This window comes from Myxine glutinosa, chromosome 1 (genome assembly GCF_964187855.1).
Source record: "Myxine glutinosa chromosome 1, kmMyxGlut1.1, whole genome shotgun sequence".
In the NCBI taxonomy this organism is placed as follows: Eukaryota; Metazoa; Chordata; class Myxini; order Myxiniformes; family Myxinidae; genus Myxine; species Myxine glutinosa.
Window position 1 is genome coordinate 178,131,666 of NC_136261.1, and position 18,729 is coordinate 178,150,394.

Consider the following 18,729-nt stretch of genomic DNA (forward strand, 5'->3'; position numbering starts at 1 on the left):
AAAAGAACTGAAAATAAATACGTGTAATTTTCGTGGACACTTAGCTCAACTCGGCTGATGTGTCTCGCCAGGAATCTTCCAGGCCCCAAGCGAGCAATCCGGGAGTGGCTCCGGCTTTGGTGGGAGAAAGCGCGCAGTGTGCCCTCGTTCACCAGGCTGCGCTCGTTGGTTCGAAAGAGGCCTCCCACGCGAAGCGAATGAGCAGGCGTGCAGCTCGCTCTTCCAGCCGCGCCTGTCCTCACTATATCTGCACGGGAAACTGCAGTTCCCGGCCCGTGGCTCTTCCTCCTCATGACCACCAGCAAGATGTCCTAAAACGGCCGTTCGCGATGACATCCACAACGAGAGAAGAACCAGAAGGACGTCGATGCGGCGAGAGATAAAAATGCGATGCTGAGAGGGAGACCGAAATGCGACCGTTCACCAACAAATTCCAATACAAGAAGGGACGAGAAGACGTCAGCACATGACCGTCCACCACCAGACCCAAACCGAGAAGGAAAAATGTCCGCAGCTCCAACTATTTTGAACGCGCGGCTCTGACGTCATCTCACCTCATCCCTGTCTCTGACCACATCAGCACGTTCCATCTTACCCATCTTTCTGTGCCAATCAAGACAAGACCAATCATTGATCTTCGGGGCATGGCCTCACGAATCTTTCGTGCCTGTGTGATGTCGCGGCTGTGGCGCCAGCGGTATTGTTCGATGCGTGATTTCCAGTTGGTTTTTATTAATCAGTGCGTTTAATGGGCCATTTCTGCTGCGTATGTCATGGGGAACAAAGGAATAAATTACAGAGGCAACTACACACAGGGGATTTATTTACCCATAATCCCTCACTAATTAACAAGCCCCACCCCTCTCATGGGGAAAAAGATACACTTACACGACACACGGTCTACCGGATCCCAACTTATTACATGGGGTTTCTTCTTCTTCACGACAGTCAAAGCACACCACCTATACAATCTACCTGGACCAAGGCATCCCAACCCCCCACAAACATAACAATATTATTGGCAACTTTTGGAAGTAATTAAATTTCAAGCAGGTGATTTTCCTTTACTTTGGCATTGAACTCACCTGTGGTGAGTTGCAGGTGCCTCCAATATAAAAATAACTCATTTAACCAGTTTGAATGGAGAAAAGGATTCATTCTGCTGTTTTGGGGCATTGTGTGTACCGCAATTAGCATGGAGAAAAGAAAAAAAAACCAGAGAATTGTCTGAGAAGGTCAGACAAGATTGTAGCCAAGCATGGACAATCTCAAGGCTACAAGTCCATCTCCAGAGACCTTGATGTTCCTGTGTCCACTGTACGCAATGCTATCAGGAAGTTTACGGCCCATGGCACTGGAGCCCACCTCCCTGGATGTGGCCACAAGAGAAAACTTGATTTAAGATTGCAGCAAAGGAGTTTTTGAATGGTGGAGAAAGCACCTCGATCAACTGCCAAACAGATTCAAGTTGACCTTCAGACACAAGGTACAACAGTTTCAACTCGCACCATCCGTCACAAACTCCATGAAAGGGGGTTCCATGGTAGGATACCCAGGTGGACCCCACTGCTGAGAGAGAGATATAAGAGAACTGGAGTTTGCCAAACACAACTGAACAAACCAAAATCCTTCTGGGAGCATGTCCTGTGGACAGATGAGACTAAATTATAGCTTTTTGGGAAAGCACATCATCTCTATCTTTACAGAAAACAAAATGAAGCTTTCAAAGAAAAGAAAACCATCCCTACCGTCAAGCATGGAGGAGGTTCAGTGATGTTTTGAGGTTGCTGTGCTGCCTCTGGCACTGGGTGCCTTGAATGTGTGCATGGCATCATGAAATCTGGAGATCACCAAGACATTTTGGAGCGCAATGTTCAACCCAGTGTCAGAAAGCCGGGTTTCTGTCGAAGGTCATGGGTCTTGCAAACCAAAACTGGTTGTGAAGCAAACCAAAACTTGAAAATTGTCCAAGGACAATGACCCCAAACACACTTCAAAAAACACCCAGGAATGGTTCAAGACAAGACGCTGGACTGTTCTGAAGTGGCCAGCAATGAGTCCAGATCTAAATCCCATTGAACATCTGTGTGGAGATCTGATAACAGCAGTTGGGAGAAGGCACCCTTAAAATCTGGGAGAACTGGAGCAGTTTTTGCACAAGAAAAGTGGGCCAAACTGCCAGTGGAGAAGTGAAGGAAGCTCATTCATGGTGATAGGAAGCACTTGTCTGCAGTTATTTTGTCCAAAGGCTGTGTGTGCTACCAAATATTAAGTCGATGGTGTCAATAATTTTGTCAATGCCATTTCTTCTTATTTTATGATTTAAAAGGATACATTAAGTTCTGAATCAAAAACAAAGGTTCTGTAATATTAACAGTGAAACAAAGAATTGTGGAGACAAAATACTTTTGTCAATTTCAACTTGTGTTTTTGTGAGTTATTCGAAAAAAGTGCAAGGGTGCCAATATCTTTGGCCACGACTGTATATCGGTGAAATTACATTTCCTTCTTCATGCTGCTGCATGAATCAAATTGGCGCACCTTTATATGAACTTTTCTCGAGCATTACTTGGCATTACTTCTAAGAACAGAAGGGTAATCAAGCATGCACACGAGATTTTTGAATGTCCCTTATTTTCTATTGTTTGGCATTTTCTACAAGCTATGGAATGTCCCTTCTTTTCTATACTTTTCCACATGGCACATTCCATGTAAAGGGGCCTTTTCTACGCCCCTGGCATTTTTCACAAGATTATACAAATACAGCATATATGTATAAACACACCAGCAAAAGTACCTGGCATAGCCGGGTAACAATGAGTCGCTTCCTAACGGGTATGTGATCTACAAAATCTGGGTTCTTTATCTTGATGGAATTTTAAAAACAGAAGTGCACTGGAGAAGTGGCGTATTGAGGGAAAATGACGCTCAGGGTGAGATGTCAAATTGCCGCCCCTCGTAACTTCCCATAAGTCTTTGAATGGAGTGTGTGTGTGTCCACAATGTCATGTGTTTGCACCCGTGTGTTTTTTTTTTAGATCTAACATGCCAGTGTGTTTGCAACATGCCAGTTGGATGGGTGTGGGTACCTCTCTCACCAGCCATGGCTCTTCAGCAAAGGACTTCTGCGACTCACTGGGACTGACAAAATCTGTCAATTTCCTGACCCGGATCTCAGTCAACGTAGCATCTTCTCTTCTGGACTTGGTTATGACTAACTTCCCTGAAAATGTCTGCTGCTCTTCTTCTGCTCCAATCAGCTCATCTGATCATGTGCTTGTTAAAGTGGACATCTCTCTGACCATTCTCAGAGAGCCGCCTCAGCGTCGACGAGTCTGGCATTTCACTCAGGCCAACTGGCACGGTCTTCAAGCAGTCATCAATCATCTGGACTGGTCTCCTATCTCTACCGCCTCTGACATCAACTCATCCTGGGAATTCTTTCAAAGTAAATTGCGCTCTCTCATCCACAGATTTATCCCATCTCGTCTTCAGTTGTCATACCCTTCCTCCCGTCCATGGTACACGGAATCTTGTGGTGAGGCTGTTGCCCAGAAACAACTTGCTTTCGTCTCCTGGAAAGCAAATCCAACGGAAGGAAATCTCATTTCCTTTCACAAAGCCCGAGACAAGTGTGTGTCCACCCTCAGGAGAGCCAGGAAACAATATCTCACCGTTCTCAAGACCGAACTCTCTTATCTGTCTCCCTCTTCCAAATCCTGGTGGCGTCTGGTCAAATCTGTTTCTGGTGTTTGTTCCCCCTCCATCCCCTCCCTCACCTCAAATGGCTGCATGGCTGACTCCGCACGTGAAAAAGCTGAATGCCTCAACTCTGTGTTTGCCTCTAAATCTTGTGTCCCAAACCCATCCCTCTCTGTACCCACCGTACCCAGTCGTACCCAGCTGCCCCTGGACTCTGTGTCCTTTCCTGCTGACAAGGTGGAAAAGTTTCTGTCAACCCTCGACTCTGATTCTGCAACTGGTCCTGACGGCATCAGCCCACGGGTCCTAAAATCATGTTCTTCCGCTCTTTCACTCCCTCTCTCTGTTCTCTTCACACTCTCTTTTGCTCAAGGTCATCTGCCATCTGCTTGGAAATCAGCCAACATCACCGCTTTGCATAAAAAAGGTGCAAAAACAGATCCTAGCAACTACAGACCAATCAGCCTTCTCCCAATTATCAGCAAAGTCATGGAATCCATTATTGCTTCAGATATAAAATCTTTCCTCTTCTCCAATGGCTTGATCTCTGACCATCAATTTGGTTTCAGACCTGGTCACTCTACTCTGGACATGCTGCTTCTGCTTTCTCAACAATGGATGGAGGTCCTCAACGCCAAACAGGAAATTAGAGCTGTCTCCCTTGACATTTCACGTGCCTTCGATACGGTCTGGCACCCCGCTATGCTCACCAAACCCTCCTCCTTTGGTATCCATGGAAATCTCCACACATGGCTGGCGGACTTCCTCTCTAGTAGTCAACGTGTGGCCCTGAATGGGTTTCTCTCATCTCCTCTTCCTGTTCAGGCTGGAGTTCCCCAAGGCAGTGTTCTGGGCCCTGTGCTTTTTCTGGTCTTCATCAATGATCTCTGTGACTCTCTTGAAAACCCTCTCTATCTATTTGCTGATTACTCTACTCTCTGTCGCTCCATTCCTCATCCCTCAGATCGGCAGTCTGCAGCCTCCTAACTCTCTGCAGACGTGGACAAAATCACAGACTGGGCAAACAAGTGGAACATGTCTTTCAATCCTGACAAATCTCACACTCTTACGATGTCTCTCCGAAAAGACCGACTGGACAACCCTCCCTTCCACTTTCTGAATAATCCTCTCCAAGAAGTTCTGTCACTCAAGCTTTTGGGTCTCACTATCTGCCATGATCTTTCCTGGGAAAACCACATTTCAAATCTGGCCTCCATAGCCAGTTGCCGACTGGGCATCCTCCGTCGTGCGAAGTCCTTCCTTAGTACACCTGAGCTCCTCATCACTTACAAGGCTTTCATCCGCAGCTCTATGGAATACTGCTCTCCCCTCTGATCTGGTGCTCCTGCCCCACACCTAGCTCGTCTTCACGCTGTTGAAACCAAAGCCTTCAGAATCATTGGAATCTCCCGCGATGAAGCTAACTCCAAGGGCCTTTCACTCACTCACCGCAGGCAGGTTGGTGGTCTTTCCGTCTTCTACCGACTCCTCTCTGGCCTTGCCCCCCCAGCTCTCTCTGGGCTCTGTCCCCCAAATATTCCTACAGGTCGCACAAGATCTGCCTGCAACCCTCTTATGGCTAAACTGCCAAAATCAAGACTTCCTGCTCACCTTCACTCCTTCATTCCTCTTTTCTCCCGCCTCTGGAACAAACTCCCTCACTCTCTTCAATCCCACTCCACCCTCCAGGTCTTTAAAACAGTTGTTCACCACCATCTCTTATCTTCCCCCATCCAAAACGTATCTTTTCTACCCCCGCTAATTTCACCCAAAATCCTACACTTTTTTTTTTTGAAATACCAACTTCTGTCCTGGAAGTCCTTGGTCCCCTTGTGTTTTAAACCTCCCCCCCCCCCTCCTTCCCACGCCTCCTCCCCCCAAGCCCTCTCCCTCCCACACTTCTCCCTGCTCTCAAATGTTGTGTTTGTGTGCTTCCTCTTCTCTTCCCATCTTGTCTTCCACTCCCTCTTTTAATATATTTTGTTTGTCTGGTTGATTTGTTTGTGAAATAAATGTTAGCTCTTTCACGAGCCTCGATTCAGTATCCAAAAACAAACAAAAAACAAAACCTCAAAGGTCAAGGCTGCACAAAATCATCAATTTGTTTTTTTTTTTTAAACTATTTTTGTTATTTTGAGCAAACGGAAGAAGAAGCTGTCTAAATACAAACATATGTGGACAAGCTTTGCATTTTCAGTTGCTTTCTGATTTAGCAGTTGCAACTGGCCATCCACAAATAGGGGCCTCCTTCAAATTGGGGCCTCCCACAAATAGGGGCCTCCTTCAAATCGAGGCCTACCACAAATCGGGGCGACCCACAAATAGTGGCCTCCCACAAATCGGAGCGACCCATAAATAAGGGCCTCCCACAAATAGTGGCCTCCCACAAATAGGGGCCTCGCACAAATAGGGGCCTCCTTCAAATCGGGGCAACCCACAAATAGGTGCCTCCTACAAATAGGGCCTTGTGGCGGACACGATGGCGCTGGCGTGGTGTCATTATTCCGCGCACCAAGAGGGTGTCAGCCACGCCCGAGGGGTAGGCGTGGCCTCGGGATATACACGGGGCGCGCAGCCCCGAGCACCTCAGTGCTATAGTTGAGCTTTGCAAATAAAGACTTTTCTGGTTACCTGCGTTGTTGCTTCTCTTCTTGGCTAGCAAGTCGTGCGCATAGCACCGCACTTCGCTGGTGACCTCGACGCTGGTTCAGCCACCACTGACCAACAGAACGCGCCATGGCCAACAACGCGGTAGCGGTGAAGCTTCCCGAGTTTTGCGAAGCTCAGGCCGAAGTATGGTTTGTGCAGGCCGAGGCACAATTCCGACTTCGAGGCATAACGGCAGATGAGACGCGGTATTACCACGTCATCGCCGCCCTCGGGCCCGGCACAGCCGCCCAAGTCGTGTCCGTCCTGCGGAACCCACCGGCCGACCACAGGTACGAGGCGCACAAGTGCCCCCTCATTGCCACGTTCGGCCTCACGGAGTGCGAGCGGGCCGACCGCCTCCTGGACCTTCCCGAACTCGGCGACACACGACCATCGGTCCGGATGGACCACATGCTTTCGCTACTGGGTGACAAAGCCCCGGATTTTTTATTCCGGGCGCTCTGTCTACCCCAGCTGCTGGCACAGGTACGCCTCGCGTTGGCCGGTTCCAAAATAAAGGAACCCCGCGCGATGGCCGTCGAGGCCGACAAGTCTTTCGCAGCTTGTGAGACCCGGGCGAGCTTCGGTGCGGCTGTCGCGGATCTCGAGGCTGATGCGCAGGCACACCTCGCGGTTCCCAAGGCTGATGCCGATGCACACCGCGTGGCCGCCGCCACGCCCCGCCCACCACCACCGCGAAAACCGTGGCCTCCGCCTCCGCCGCAAACCTGGTGCTATTTCCACACCAGGTTTGGCCACAAGGCGAGGAATTGTTGCCCGCCGTGCTCGTTCGGCAAGTCGGGGAAACTACCAAGCCGGCGCTCGGTAGCAGCCCTGAGCGTCGGCCATTCCGGCAGCCTCCTTTTTGTCACGGACACCTTGTCCAGGCGTCGCTTCCTCTGCGACACAGGCACACAGGTGAGCGTTATTCCTGCCTCCACGTCCGACAAGCGAACCGCGGGCCGGGGCCCTGCGTTGCTTGCAGCCAACGGTACGCACATTCGGGAAGCGCTGCCTCTCCCTGCGGTTCGGAGGGCAACGCTTTCAATGGACGTTCGTAACCGCCAGCGTGCCCATGGCATTGCTCGGTGCGGATTTCCTATGTGCAAATGGGCTGTTGGTAGATGTGAAGAACAGGTGCCTTGTCCAGGCGGAAACGTTCAGCTCGCTTGCTTGCACGCTGAGCAGTTCGTTGGGCAGCTCCCTGAGCTGCTCACCGAGTGGCTCGCCAAGCGGCTTGCTGAGCGGTTCGATCCCGGCGAGGTTGGTTTGTACGCTTCCGGCAGCGGACGAGTTCACCCGCCTCCTCGCCAGCTTCCCGGCCCTCACACGGCCCACCTTCTCGGTGGTGGCCGTCAAGCACGGGGTGGAACATCACATCCCCACCGTCGGGCCACTGGTCTACGCCCGGGCACGCCGCCTCGAGCCGACGAAGCTCGGGGTGGCAAAGGCGAAGTTCGCTATGCTGGAGCGGCTGGGCATTGTACGGCGCTCCAAGAGCGCTTGCGCGTTGCCACTGCACATCGTGCCGAAGCCCAGTGGGGGATGGCGGCCGTGCAGGGACTACCGCCGCCTCAACGACGCCACCACCCCCGACCGCTACCCGGTCCCTCACATTCAGGACTTTTCCACCTGGTTGGCGAAAATGTCCTTCTTTTCCAAGGTGGACCTCATCCGCGGATACCACCAGGTCCCCGTCAGGCCGGAGGACGTACCGAAGACGGCCGTCATTACACCATTCGGCCTCTTCGAGTTTCTTCGGATGCCCTTCGGTTTGAAGAATGCGGCTCAGGCGTTCCAACGATTGATGGACAGCATCTTGCGTGACTTGGATTGCGTGCACGTCTACCTGGACGACATCCTCGTCGCAAGCGCGTCCCGCGAAGAGCACCTCCGCCACCTCCGCACGCTCTTCGAATGCCTGGGCCAGCATGGCCTGATCGTAAACCCCGCCAAGTGCCGGTTTGGCGTCGCCTAAATGGACTTTTTGGGGCACCGCGTCACCAGGCACGGGGCCACCCCCTTGCCGGCAAAGGTGGAGGCGGTCAAGGGGTTTCCGCGCCCCCGCATGATCAGGGGGCTCCAGGAGTTCCTGGGCATGGTAAACTTTTACCACCCTTTCCTGTCCCGCATCGCCCAGCTCCTGCACCCCCTGCACGAGGCCCTCCGGGGGAAGCCGGGCAAAGGTGACGTTGTTTGGACCGAGCAGATGGACGCGGCGTTCACGGGCGTGAAGCTCGCCTTGGCTAACGCCACCATGCTCGCGCACCCGGCGCCCGATGCACCGATCGCCCTCACCACCGACGCGTCAGACTACGCGGTGGGCGTGGTACACGAGCAATGGGTGCGTGGTGCTTGGCAACCGCTGGCGTTTTTCAGCCGGCAGCTTCGCCCGCACGAACGCCGGTACAGCACCTTTGACCGCGAGTTGCTCGGGCTCCACCTGGCAGTCCGGCACTTCCGCCATCTGCTCGAGGGCCGTTCGTTCACGGCCTTGGTCGACCACAAACCCCTGGTTTTCGCGATGGCCAAGGCCGCCGAGCCATGGTCGGCCCAGCAGCAGCGTCACCTCTCGGCCGTGTCCGAGTACACGACGGACATCCGGCATGTCGCGGGAAAGGACAACCCGGTGGCGGATTGCCTTTCCCGGTCCGTCGCCCACGCGGTCCACCTCGGGATCGACTACGCCCGGATGGCGGCGGACCAGACCGCCGACCCTGACGTCCAGGCCTTGCGGACCGCCGTCATGGGCCTTCGCGTCACCGAGGTGCCGTTCGACGGCACAGGCACGGCCCTCTTGTGCGACGTCTCCCTCGGCCGGCCTCGCCCCATCGTTCCCGCGGGCTGGCAGCGCCGGGTTTTTGACGCCATCCACGGCCTGTCCCACCCGGGCATGAAGGCCTCCCAGAGGTTGGTCGCCAACAAGTTCATCTGGCATGGCCTCCGGAAGGCCGTCCGGGATTGGACCAGGACGTGCCTCGCATGCCAGTGCGCGAAGGTGCACCGCCACACCCAGGCCGCGTTGGCCCCGTTCACGGTGCACGAACGTCGGTTCGACCACATTCACGTGGACTTGGTGGGACCTCTGCCCCCCTCGCGGGGTTTCACCCACGTCCTCACCATGGTGGACCGCACCACCTGGTGGCCGGAGGTCGTGCCTTTGGCGGCGACGACGGCGGCGGACGTCGCGCAGGCGTTCATCGCCACCTGGGTTGCCCGGTTCGGTGCCCCCTCGGACATCTTGTCCGACCGCGGCCCCCAGTTCACCTCGGAGCTATGGGGGGCGGTCGCGCGGGGGCTCGGCGTCAAGCTACACCGCACCACGGCCTACCACCCTCAGGCCAACGGCCTGTGCGAGCGCTTCCACCGCTCCTTGAAGGCCGCGCTCCGGGCCTCCCTCCACGACGGCGGCTGGGTCGACAGGCTCCCCTGGGTGCTGCTGGGCGTCCGGACGGCGCCCAAGGACGACCTGCGCGCATCCGCGGCGGAGTTGGTCTTCGGACAACCACTGCGGGTGCCGGGCGAGTTCCTCCCCGACTCCACGGCACCATGGTCCTTATGGCGGCATCCCTACAGTGCCGCGCTCCGCACTGCAGGAGACCGCCCGGAGGTTCGCCCTGGTGCCGACGGCGCACCACGGGTGCCCGCCAACGCACGTCGCCCCGGAGCTTTGCACGGCGGAGTACGTGTTCATCCGCCACGATGCCCACCGGACACCGCTGCGGCCCCCGTACGACGGGCCGTTCCACGTGCTGGAGACCGGGGCGAAACACTTCACCCTCGACATCGGCGGTACGCCTGACCGCGTTTCCATGGACCGCTTCAAGCCGGCCCACCTCGACGTGGACCACCTCAAGCCGGCCCACCTCGACGTGGACCACCTCAAGCCGGCCCACCTCGACGTGGACCACTCCCCGCCAGTGGCTCGGCCCCCACGGCGGGGCCGCCCCCCGGTCCTGCACCCATCCCAGGTGCCGCCAGAGGCATCCCAGATGACATCCCGGCATCCCAGACGCCGCCAGCCGCCAGAGGGCGATTCGGCCGGGTCATCCGTTTGCCCCGCAAACTGACCCTTCAGGTGCGCGGGAATTCTGGGGCGGGGGGGGGGGGAGGGGGGCGCGTGTGGCGGACACGATGGCGCTGGCACGGTGTCATCATTCCGCGCACCAAGAGGGTGTCGGCCACGCCACAGGGGTAGGCGTGGCCTCGGGATATACACGGGGCGCGCAGCCCCGAGCACCTCAGTGGTATAGTTGAGCTTTGCAAATAAAGACTTTTCTGGTTACCTGCGTTGTTGCTTCTCTTCTTGGCTAGCAAGTCGTGCGCATAGCACCGCACTTCAGCCTCCCACAAATAGGGTCCTCCTACAAATATGGGCCTACCACAAATCAGAGCGACCCACAAATAGGGGCCTCCCACAAATGGGCAACATAGACGTTTCCAATGACACGATCCTGCATGCCAAACGGCTGCCAATCACTTCACTGATGGGTTTAATCTAAGACATCATGTTGCACTTCAGAACCACGTGGTATATCGATCTGTAAATCTTAATGAGGATGAAAAATACAGTGAAACACGCGAAAACCCGGACCTTTAGTGGCAGAGCTGTTGTTGTTTATGTGCTCCTTCCGTGTCCGTCACGCTTTATTCTAAAATCATAAATGGTTTCTGCTGCCACACAGTAAACATCTTCTTCATCCAATTCAGAAAGAAAGACGGACTTTTAAAATAGAAACCTGTATCTTTATGTTTAAACAGACATAGATTTTTGTCCAACAATTAATCGATCATTCCTTCGTGTTCCGATGCTTTTCCAGTATCATCCCTACATTTTTTTCATTTTTAAAAACGTTTTTTTACTTGTTAAATAACTTTCCAACAACCTCAAAGTAAATGTCATGAATTTTCCGATTAATTATTTCCTCGATTTTACGTCATTTCCTCCATCTTGCGGAAGTCCCTTTAGGATGTGTCAGTGTAATCTTCTTTATTAAGATACTCGGCATTAGGCTCACATAAGCTATCCTGGGAATAATGAACAGTGATTGGCACAGAAACCGAGATCCGGGGCATTACAAGTCTGGAGCAGCAAAAAGGAAAAAAGCAAGAGGCGTCGAAGGTTGGAGAAACAAAATTGAGAGGCTGTCTTGAAATTTTTCTGATGAAACCACCCAGAGCGGAGCACAGCACATTTGACTCAACGTCACAGCTGCAGCACCAGGAGCAAGATCGGGATTCTGGGAACATGGATGAAGACACAACACTTTCAATGGAAGAACAAATGCTTGGACAGGCAAAGAAAGAATCAGTTGGAGATGAGCAGTCTGTGGATTTTGTTGAAAATTTTGCTGACCCTTCAGAGTGGCCTCAAGTGCTGGACCAGGTGACAATTTCTGCCATTGTCAAGTGTGGTCCAAAGCATGTGAAAGTGCAGGATTTTCCAAAAAACGGTGCGAATAGATTCTCAGCTGAAAATTATTATGTAAAGCTAAAAAATGGTGAACAAATTGAGCGCACATGGATAATATATTCTATAGCGACCGACGCTGTGCACCGCTTCTGTTGTAAACTTTTTGGAAATGGCACCATGCATCTCACCTGTGATCGTCTTTCAGCCTGGAAAGATTTGTCAAAAACATTCTCCCGACATGAAACCTCACACCACACAACTTGCATGCAGAAGTGGAAGGGATTGGATGCAAGGTTAAAATCCGGAAAGACTCTCAATAAGCTTCAGAGTTTGATAGACCTGGAGAAAAAAGCATTGGAGAAACATCCTTGAGCGTTTGATTGCGTTTTTCATTTTTTAGCTGAGAGAAATCTGCATTCCTTGGGTCATCGAAAGGCCTTCATGAGCCTAACAATGGTAATTTGCTAGGGCAGTTGGAGTTGATGGCTCGATTTGATCCAGTCATGCAGGAGCGTATTTGATGATCATCAACCGCACCAGTGACGTACGAGATATCTATCTGAGTGCCGATATTCAGAAACGAGCTCCTCGGATTATTAGTCAACAAAATCAGAAGTGAAATACTTGTTTTAAAGTGTTTTAACTTACAAGTCCTACAAGGTGTTGCTTGATTGCACCCCAGGTATCGGCCACCAAGACCAACTTTCCGTTATCAACCGCTTTGTTCGTGTGCAAGATGGGGAGGCTTCTGAATCATGTAAACATTTCCTCTCATTTTTTGTTGTGAAAGACATGACAGGCATGAAACAAATGGAGAAGTCATTGGAAGGCTTTGGTCTTAAGATCAGTGTCCTACTTCATACATCAAAATGTCTCCCTACTCGCCCGCGGTCCATGCTAATACTACACAATCCTATCTCCACTGTGGTATTTCATCCCCTAACCCCACAAACGTAGCAGTATATATGTATTCAATTTTAAAGCAAAATCTATGGCATGAGGTGGAATTTGTTTTGAAAACCATGAATTAGACGTATTGGCCGATGTATATTCCAAGTTTCAGCTAGTTTCAATGTACATTCTTTGATATATCCGCACCAACACAATTTGGCCGAATGGACACCAACGTGAATTTGAGGATTTTCTTTCAATAAAACTCAAGACTGTGGAAACGGACGTTGTTGAAATTTGGAACGTATTACCTCAACGTACAAAGCATTTACTTCTGAAATTTACATCCGATTTCATCCAGAAGCTGAGAAATGAATTTTCAGTCCCTGTGTTAAAGTTGCATACAGAGAAACGATCCCTTGTGTAAAGGGAGGGGTGCTTTGCACCTCCATTGATATATTACACAATCACCCAAATAAGCTGTGTAAGTTTCAATCGGATATTTCAAAAATTACTGAAGTTTGGCAATTATCATATTTTAAAATGCCATTTGATAATGAGGTGGAATTGATGTCATTGACAGATTTCTCTGCCGCATGAGACTTTTCTCTTTACCACCAACCAAGATGAGGATAAACATTAAGAAAACTAAGAAACTTCAGTTAATCAGGTATGTTTTGCACCCTCTTCGAGCTTGGTACTGAGGGGTGGAGGGGCTTTTGATTACGGCTGGTGACCCGCAAGTGTTGCTGCAGAAGGCCTTCAGAGAGTAGTATGTCACAACTTTCAATGATTAAATAAAATTATACTCGTATTACCAATATATTACCGTATTACCGTATTACCCCACCGGGGGGCGGGGCGGTGTTATGGGGGTCTAATCTTACTATAATTCACCAAATGTCCGTCTGTCCGTCCGTTCCCAGGTACCGCAAAAATGGCTGAATCGATCGCAACAATATTTTGGGTGGGTAATCCTGGGACCCCCTGGAATAAAATAGGCTACATTGTTTTTCCAATTTTTCCAAACACGATGGAATAATATTTGCTGATGTGAACAGTGATGTGGCTTTTATTGAAATTCCACAAATACTGTTTAGATTTTGATGAGAATTATGAACCTGCCACGAATGTGGAAGTGGATAGATTACGGCCGTGCGTGGGTTTGATAATATACCAATACAACCGTCATTCAATCGTAATGTTAAATCGTTAAACGTCAATCGTTTTGTTAAAGTATGAATTGATGATTGGAATGGAGTGAATACAATTACGATTTTGAATTCGTAATTGTGTTCACCCAACCGTACGGAACTTTACATCAGGATTTAAATATTTGTTTCTGTCACGAATGTTGTGAAAAGCTTATTTTTTATATTAATGCTATTTAATTTGTGATTAGAGTTATGCTGTTTGGAATGAAAAAAGAGATATTGAGTTCAAGTGAATGACGAAACGCCGTGATGGTTTCTACTTTCTAAACGTGAAATTCGCGGGGCGCCATATGCAGATTCGCCACGGACCCACGATCGATGTTTCTACACGTGAACGTACAGGTTTGTTTACGAACGGGTACGTTTTTCATGGAAGTCTTTCACGAACTTGCTGTCCATGTCTGACATGCGACTGAAGGTGACACAGGAATGTGGAATTTATTGGTTTCATGCTTTAGCATTCGCCATTTCTGCATTGTCTGTTTGCTCCTGGCCTCCCACCCATGCGGAGCATGGGTTCCTCGCTGGTGTTAGTAACGCACCGACTCACATTCTGTGCTGACAAAAATAACCGACAAGCAGACACAAATGTGATACCTTCTCCTGTGTCAAGGGTAAAAATAATTCCTCAAAAAAAAAAAAGAGAGAAGATATTTGGGGATTTTCAATTCTTTCTTTTTTTCCCAATACTGATTCAAAGAGAATAAAGATCAACTCGAAATAAATAAATAAAATAAAATAATCCGGTTAAATACACAATAAATCTTCCCAATGCCACTCAACAATTCAAAACGAAAACAAAACAATTCATCACCAACACAACAACTAACCACAGCAACCTTTGAAAGAAACAGACGACTCTTGAGAAACACATCAATTGGCTTCTCAACAGAATGTTTTGCATTCTCCCCTTGGATGTTATCTCCATATGAGTGTTTCAGAAGATGGACAGGAGTCCTGCCAGGTCTCAAAGTATCCACCTCCGTTGTGTGCGAGTGTGTTTGTGTGTGTGTGAGTGCGTCCAATATAAAATAAAAATACTAATCCCATAACCTTTAAAGCTAATGTTAGCCAAGTTTCGAAACTAGTGCTTCCTCCGATGACTTTTGCTGTTGTGCCCCGTCTTCTCCCCTGTGTGAATGAGTTTGTGTGTATTTAAACATGATGAACGACGAAAAACCTTAGAACACACAGAGCACTTGTACGGCTTCTCCCCCGTGTGAATGCGTTTGTGTTTTTTTTTTTTTTTTTTTTTTGTATACAAGATCGAGGCTCGTGAAAGAGCAAACATTAATCACACAGAAAGACAAACCGACACATAAAACATAACATAGGGAGCGGTAGACAAGATGGGGAGAGAGGGGGAAGGACACAAACACAACATTTGAGAGCAGGGACCGAGAGACATGGAGACATCGAGAGATCTGAGAGAGGGTGAGGGCTTTGGGGGGGGGGGGCGTGGGAAGGGGGCAGTGGGAGAGGTATAAAACATATGGACACTGCCAGGACTTCCAGGAAAGAAGTTGGAATTTCAAACAAGGTGGATCTGTGGTGAATTAGCGGGGGTAGAAAAGATCAAGGTTTTGGATGGGGGAAGATAAGAGATGGTGGTGAACAGCTGTTTTAAAGACCTGGAGGGAGGAGTGGGATTGAAGGGAGTGAGGGAGTTTGTTCCAGAGGCGGGAGAAAAGAGGATTGAAAGAGTGAAGGTGAGCGGAGAGCCGAGATTTCGGCAGTTTAACCATCAGAGGGTTGCTGGCAGATCTTGTGCGACCTGTAGGAATATTTGGGGGACAGAGCACAGAGAGAGCTGGGGGTGCAAGGCCGGAGAGGAGTCGGTAGAAGACAGAAAGACCACCTACCTGCCTGCGGTGAGTGAGTGAAAGGCCCTCAGAGATAGCTTCATCGCGGGAGATTCCAATAATTCTGAAAGCTTTGGTTTCAACAGCGTGAAGCCGAGCTAGGTGTGAGGCAGGAGCACCGGCCCATAGGGGAGAACAGTATTCCATTGAGCTGCGGATGAAAGCCTTGTATGTGGTGAGGAGCTCAGGTGTGCCGAGGAAGGACTTCGCACGACGGAGGATGCCCAGTCGGCGACTGGCTTTGGAGGCCAGCTTGGAAATGTGGTTTTCCCAAGAAAGATCATGGCAGATAGTGAGACCCAAAATCTTGAGCGACAGAACTTCTTGGAGAGGATTGTTGAGAAAGTAGATGGGAGGGTTGTCCAGTCGATCTTTTCGGAGAGACATAGTAAGAGTGTGAGATTTGTCAGGATTGAAAGACATGTTCCACTTGTTTGACCAGTCTGTGATTTTGTCCAGGTCTTCAGAGAGCGAGGAGGCAGCAGACTGCCGATCTGAGGGAAGAGGAATGGAGCGGCAGAGAGTGGAGTCATCAGCAAAGAGATAGAGAGGATTTTCGAGAGAGTCAGAGAGATCATTGATGAAGACCAGAAAAAGCAAGGGGCCCAGAACACTGCCTTGGGGAACTCCAGCCTGAACAGGAAGAGGAGATGAGAGAAACCCATTCAGGGCCACACGTTGATGACGACTAGAGAGGAAGTCCGCCAGCCATGCGTGGAGATTTCCATGGATACCAAAGGAGGAGAGTTTGGTGAGCAGAGCGGGGTGCCAGACCGTGTCGAAGGCACGTGATATGTCGAGGGAGACAGCTCTAATTTCCTGTTTGGCATTGAGGACCTCCATCCATTGTTGAGACAGCAGAAGCAGCATGTCCAGAGTAGAGTGACCTGGTCTGAAACCAAATTGATGATCAGAGATCAAGCCATTGGAGAAGAGGAAAGATTTCATATCAGAAGCAATGATGGATTCCATGACTTTGCTGATAATTGGGAGAAGGCTGATTGGTCTGTAGTTGCTAGGATCTGTTTTTGCACCTTTTTTGTGCAAAGCGGTGATGTTGGCTGATTTCCAAGCAGATGGCAGTTGACCTTGAGCAAAAGAGAGGGTGAAGAGAACAGAGAGAGGGTGAGATAGAGCAGCAGAGCAGGATTTTAGGACCCGTGGGCTGATGCCGTCGGGTCCAGTTGCAGAATCAGAGTCGAGGGTTGACAGAAACTTTTCCACCTTGTCAGGAGGAAAGGACACGGAGTCCAGAAGCAGCAGGGTACGACTGGGTATGGTGGGTACAGAGAGGGATGGGTTTGGGACACAAGATTTAGAGGCAAACTCAGAGTTGAGATATTCAGCTTTTTCACGTGCGGAGTCAGCTGTGTAGCCGTTTGAGGTAAGGGAGGGGATGGAGGGGGAACAAACACCAGAAACGGATTTGACCAGACGCCACCAGGATTTGGAAGAGGGAGACAGATAAGAGAGTTCGGTCTTGAGAACGGAGAGATATTGTTTCCTGGCTCTCCTGAGGGTGGACACACACTTGTTTCGGGCTTTGTGAAAGGAAATGAGATTTCCTTCCGTTGGATTTGCTTTCCAGGAGACGAAGGCAAGTTGTTTCTGGGCAACAGCCTCACCACAAGATTCCGTGTACCATGGACGGGAGGAAGGGTATGACAACTGAAGACGAGATGGGATAAATCTGTGCATGAGAGAGAGCAATTTACTTTGGAAGAATTCCCAGGATGAGTTGATGTCAGAGGTGGTAGAGATGGGAGACCAGTCCAGATGATTGATGGCTGCTTGAAGACCGTGCCAGTTGGCCTGAGTGAAATGCCAGACTCGTCGACGCTGAGCAGGCTCCCTGAGGATGGTCAGAGAGATGTCCACTTTAACAAGGACATGATCAGATGATCCGATCGGAGCAGAAGAAGAGCAGCAGACATTTTCAGGGAAGTTAGTCATAACCAAGTCCAGAAGAGAAGATGTTCCGTTGACTGAGATCCAGGTCGGGAAATTGACAGATTGTGTCAGTCCCAGTGAGTCGCAGAAGTCCTTTGCTGAGGAGCCATGGCTGGTGAGAGAGGTACCCACACCCAGCCAACTGGCATGATGACAGTTGAAATCACCACATATGAGGAAGAGAGAGTTGGGATGAGTAGATAGAAGTTGGTCCATATCATCAGACAGCGAGATGTAGATGGAGTCATCACTGTTTGGTGGACGGTACAACACACATATGAACAAGAGGTGGGAGCGAAGGGGAAGCCGTCGCCAGAGGTATTCCTGGGGGTGAGGTGGAGAGAGTGCAGTGCAGGGCGAGTGAGGAAGAGAGTTTTTGATAAAGATAGCAACCCCGCCTCCAGGACGAGGCTCAGGTCTATCATACCGGAGGAGGGAGTAGCCCGGGAGAGATACTATGGAATCAGAGACATCATAAAGGAGGAAAGTTTCTGTTAAGCAGATCACGTCTGGTTTGACAGAAGCAACCTGTATGGAGAGATCAGTTAAGTTTGAACGAAGGCCCCGGATGTTTGAGGTCCATACCGTTAATGAAGAGGAAGGGGGAGCATCAGATACAGAACAGGGGGGAGGAGGGGTAGGGTAAGATGTGGAAGAGGTGGAAGAGGTAGGGAGAGCTGTTGAAGGTGTGTCAGAGATTTCAGTGTTTGTGTGTATTTAAGGTTGATAGTTGGCGAAAATCTTCAGAACACACAGAACACTTGTAAAGTCTGTCCCCCATGTGAACTAGTCTGTGTTTAGTTAAGCTTGATGGACGACGAAAAACCTTAGAACACACAGAACACTTGTACGACTTCCCCCGTTGGATGTTATCTTCATTTATGGGTTTCAGCAGGTGCAACACGGTCCTCCCACAACTTGATGTATGCACCTCCATTTGATCCTTTTGTGTTGATGCTGATAAACACTAAATCCTAACAACGATTGTACTGATTCTTCATCAATTTTGTCTCAATGTGGACGAGTGTGCAAAATCCTCATGACACAA

The 18,729-nt window shown here is 50.3% G+C and overlaps 1 protein-coding gene across 1 annotated transcript in view; it reads right to left on the minus strand.

Annotated features, from left to right (window-relative positions):
- LOC144890669 (uncharacterized) overlaps nt 1-18,729 on the minus strand; it is a 178,687-nt gene that overhangs the window by 145,756 nt on the left and 14,202 nt on the right. The window contains 1 exon segment of the mRNA XM_078771832.1: nt 15,003-15,104. Coding sequence (XP_078627958.1) covers nt 15,003-15,104 — 102 coding nt within the window.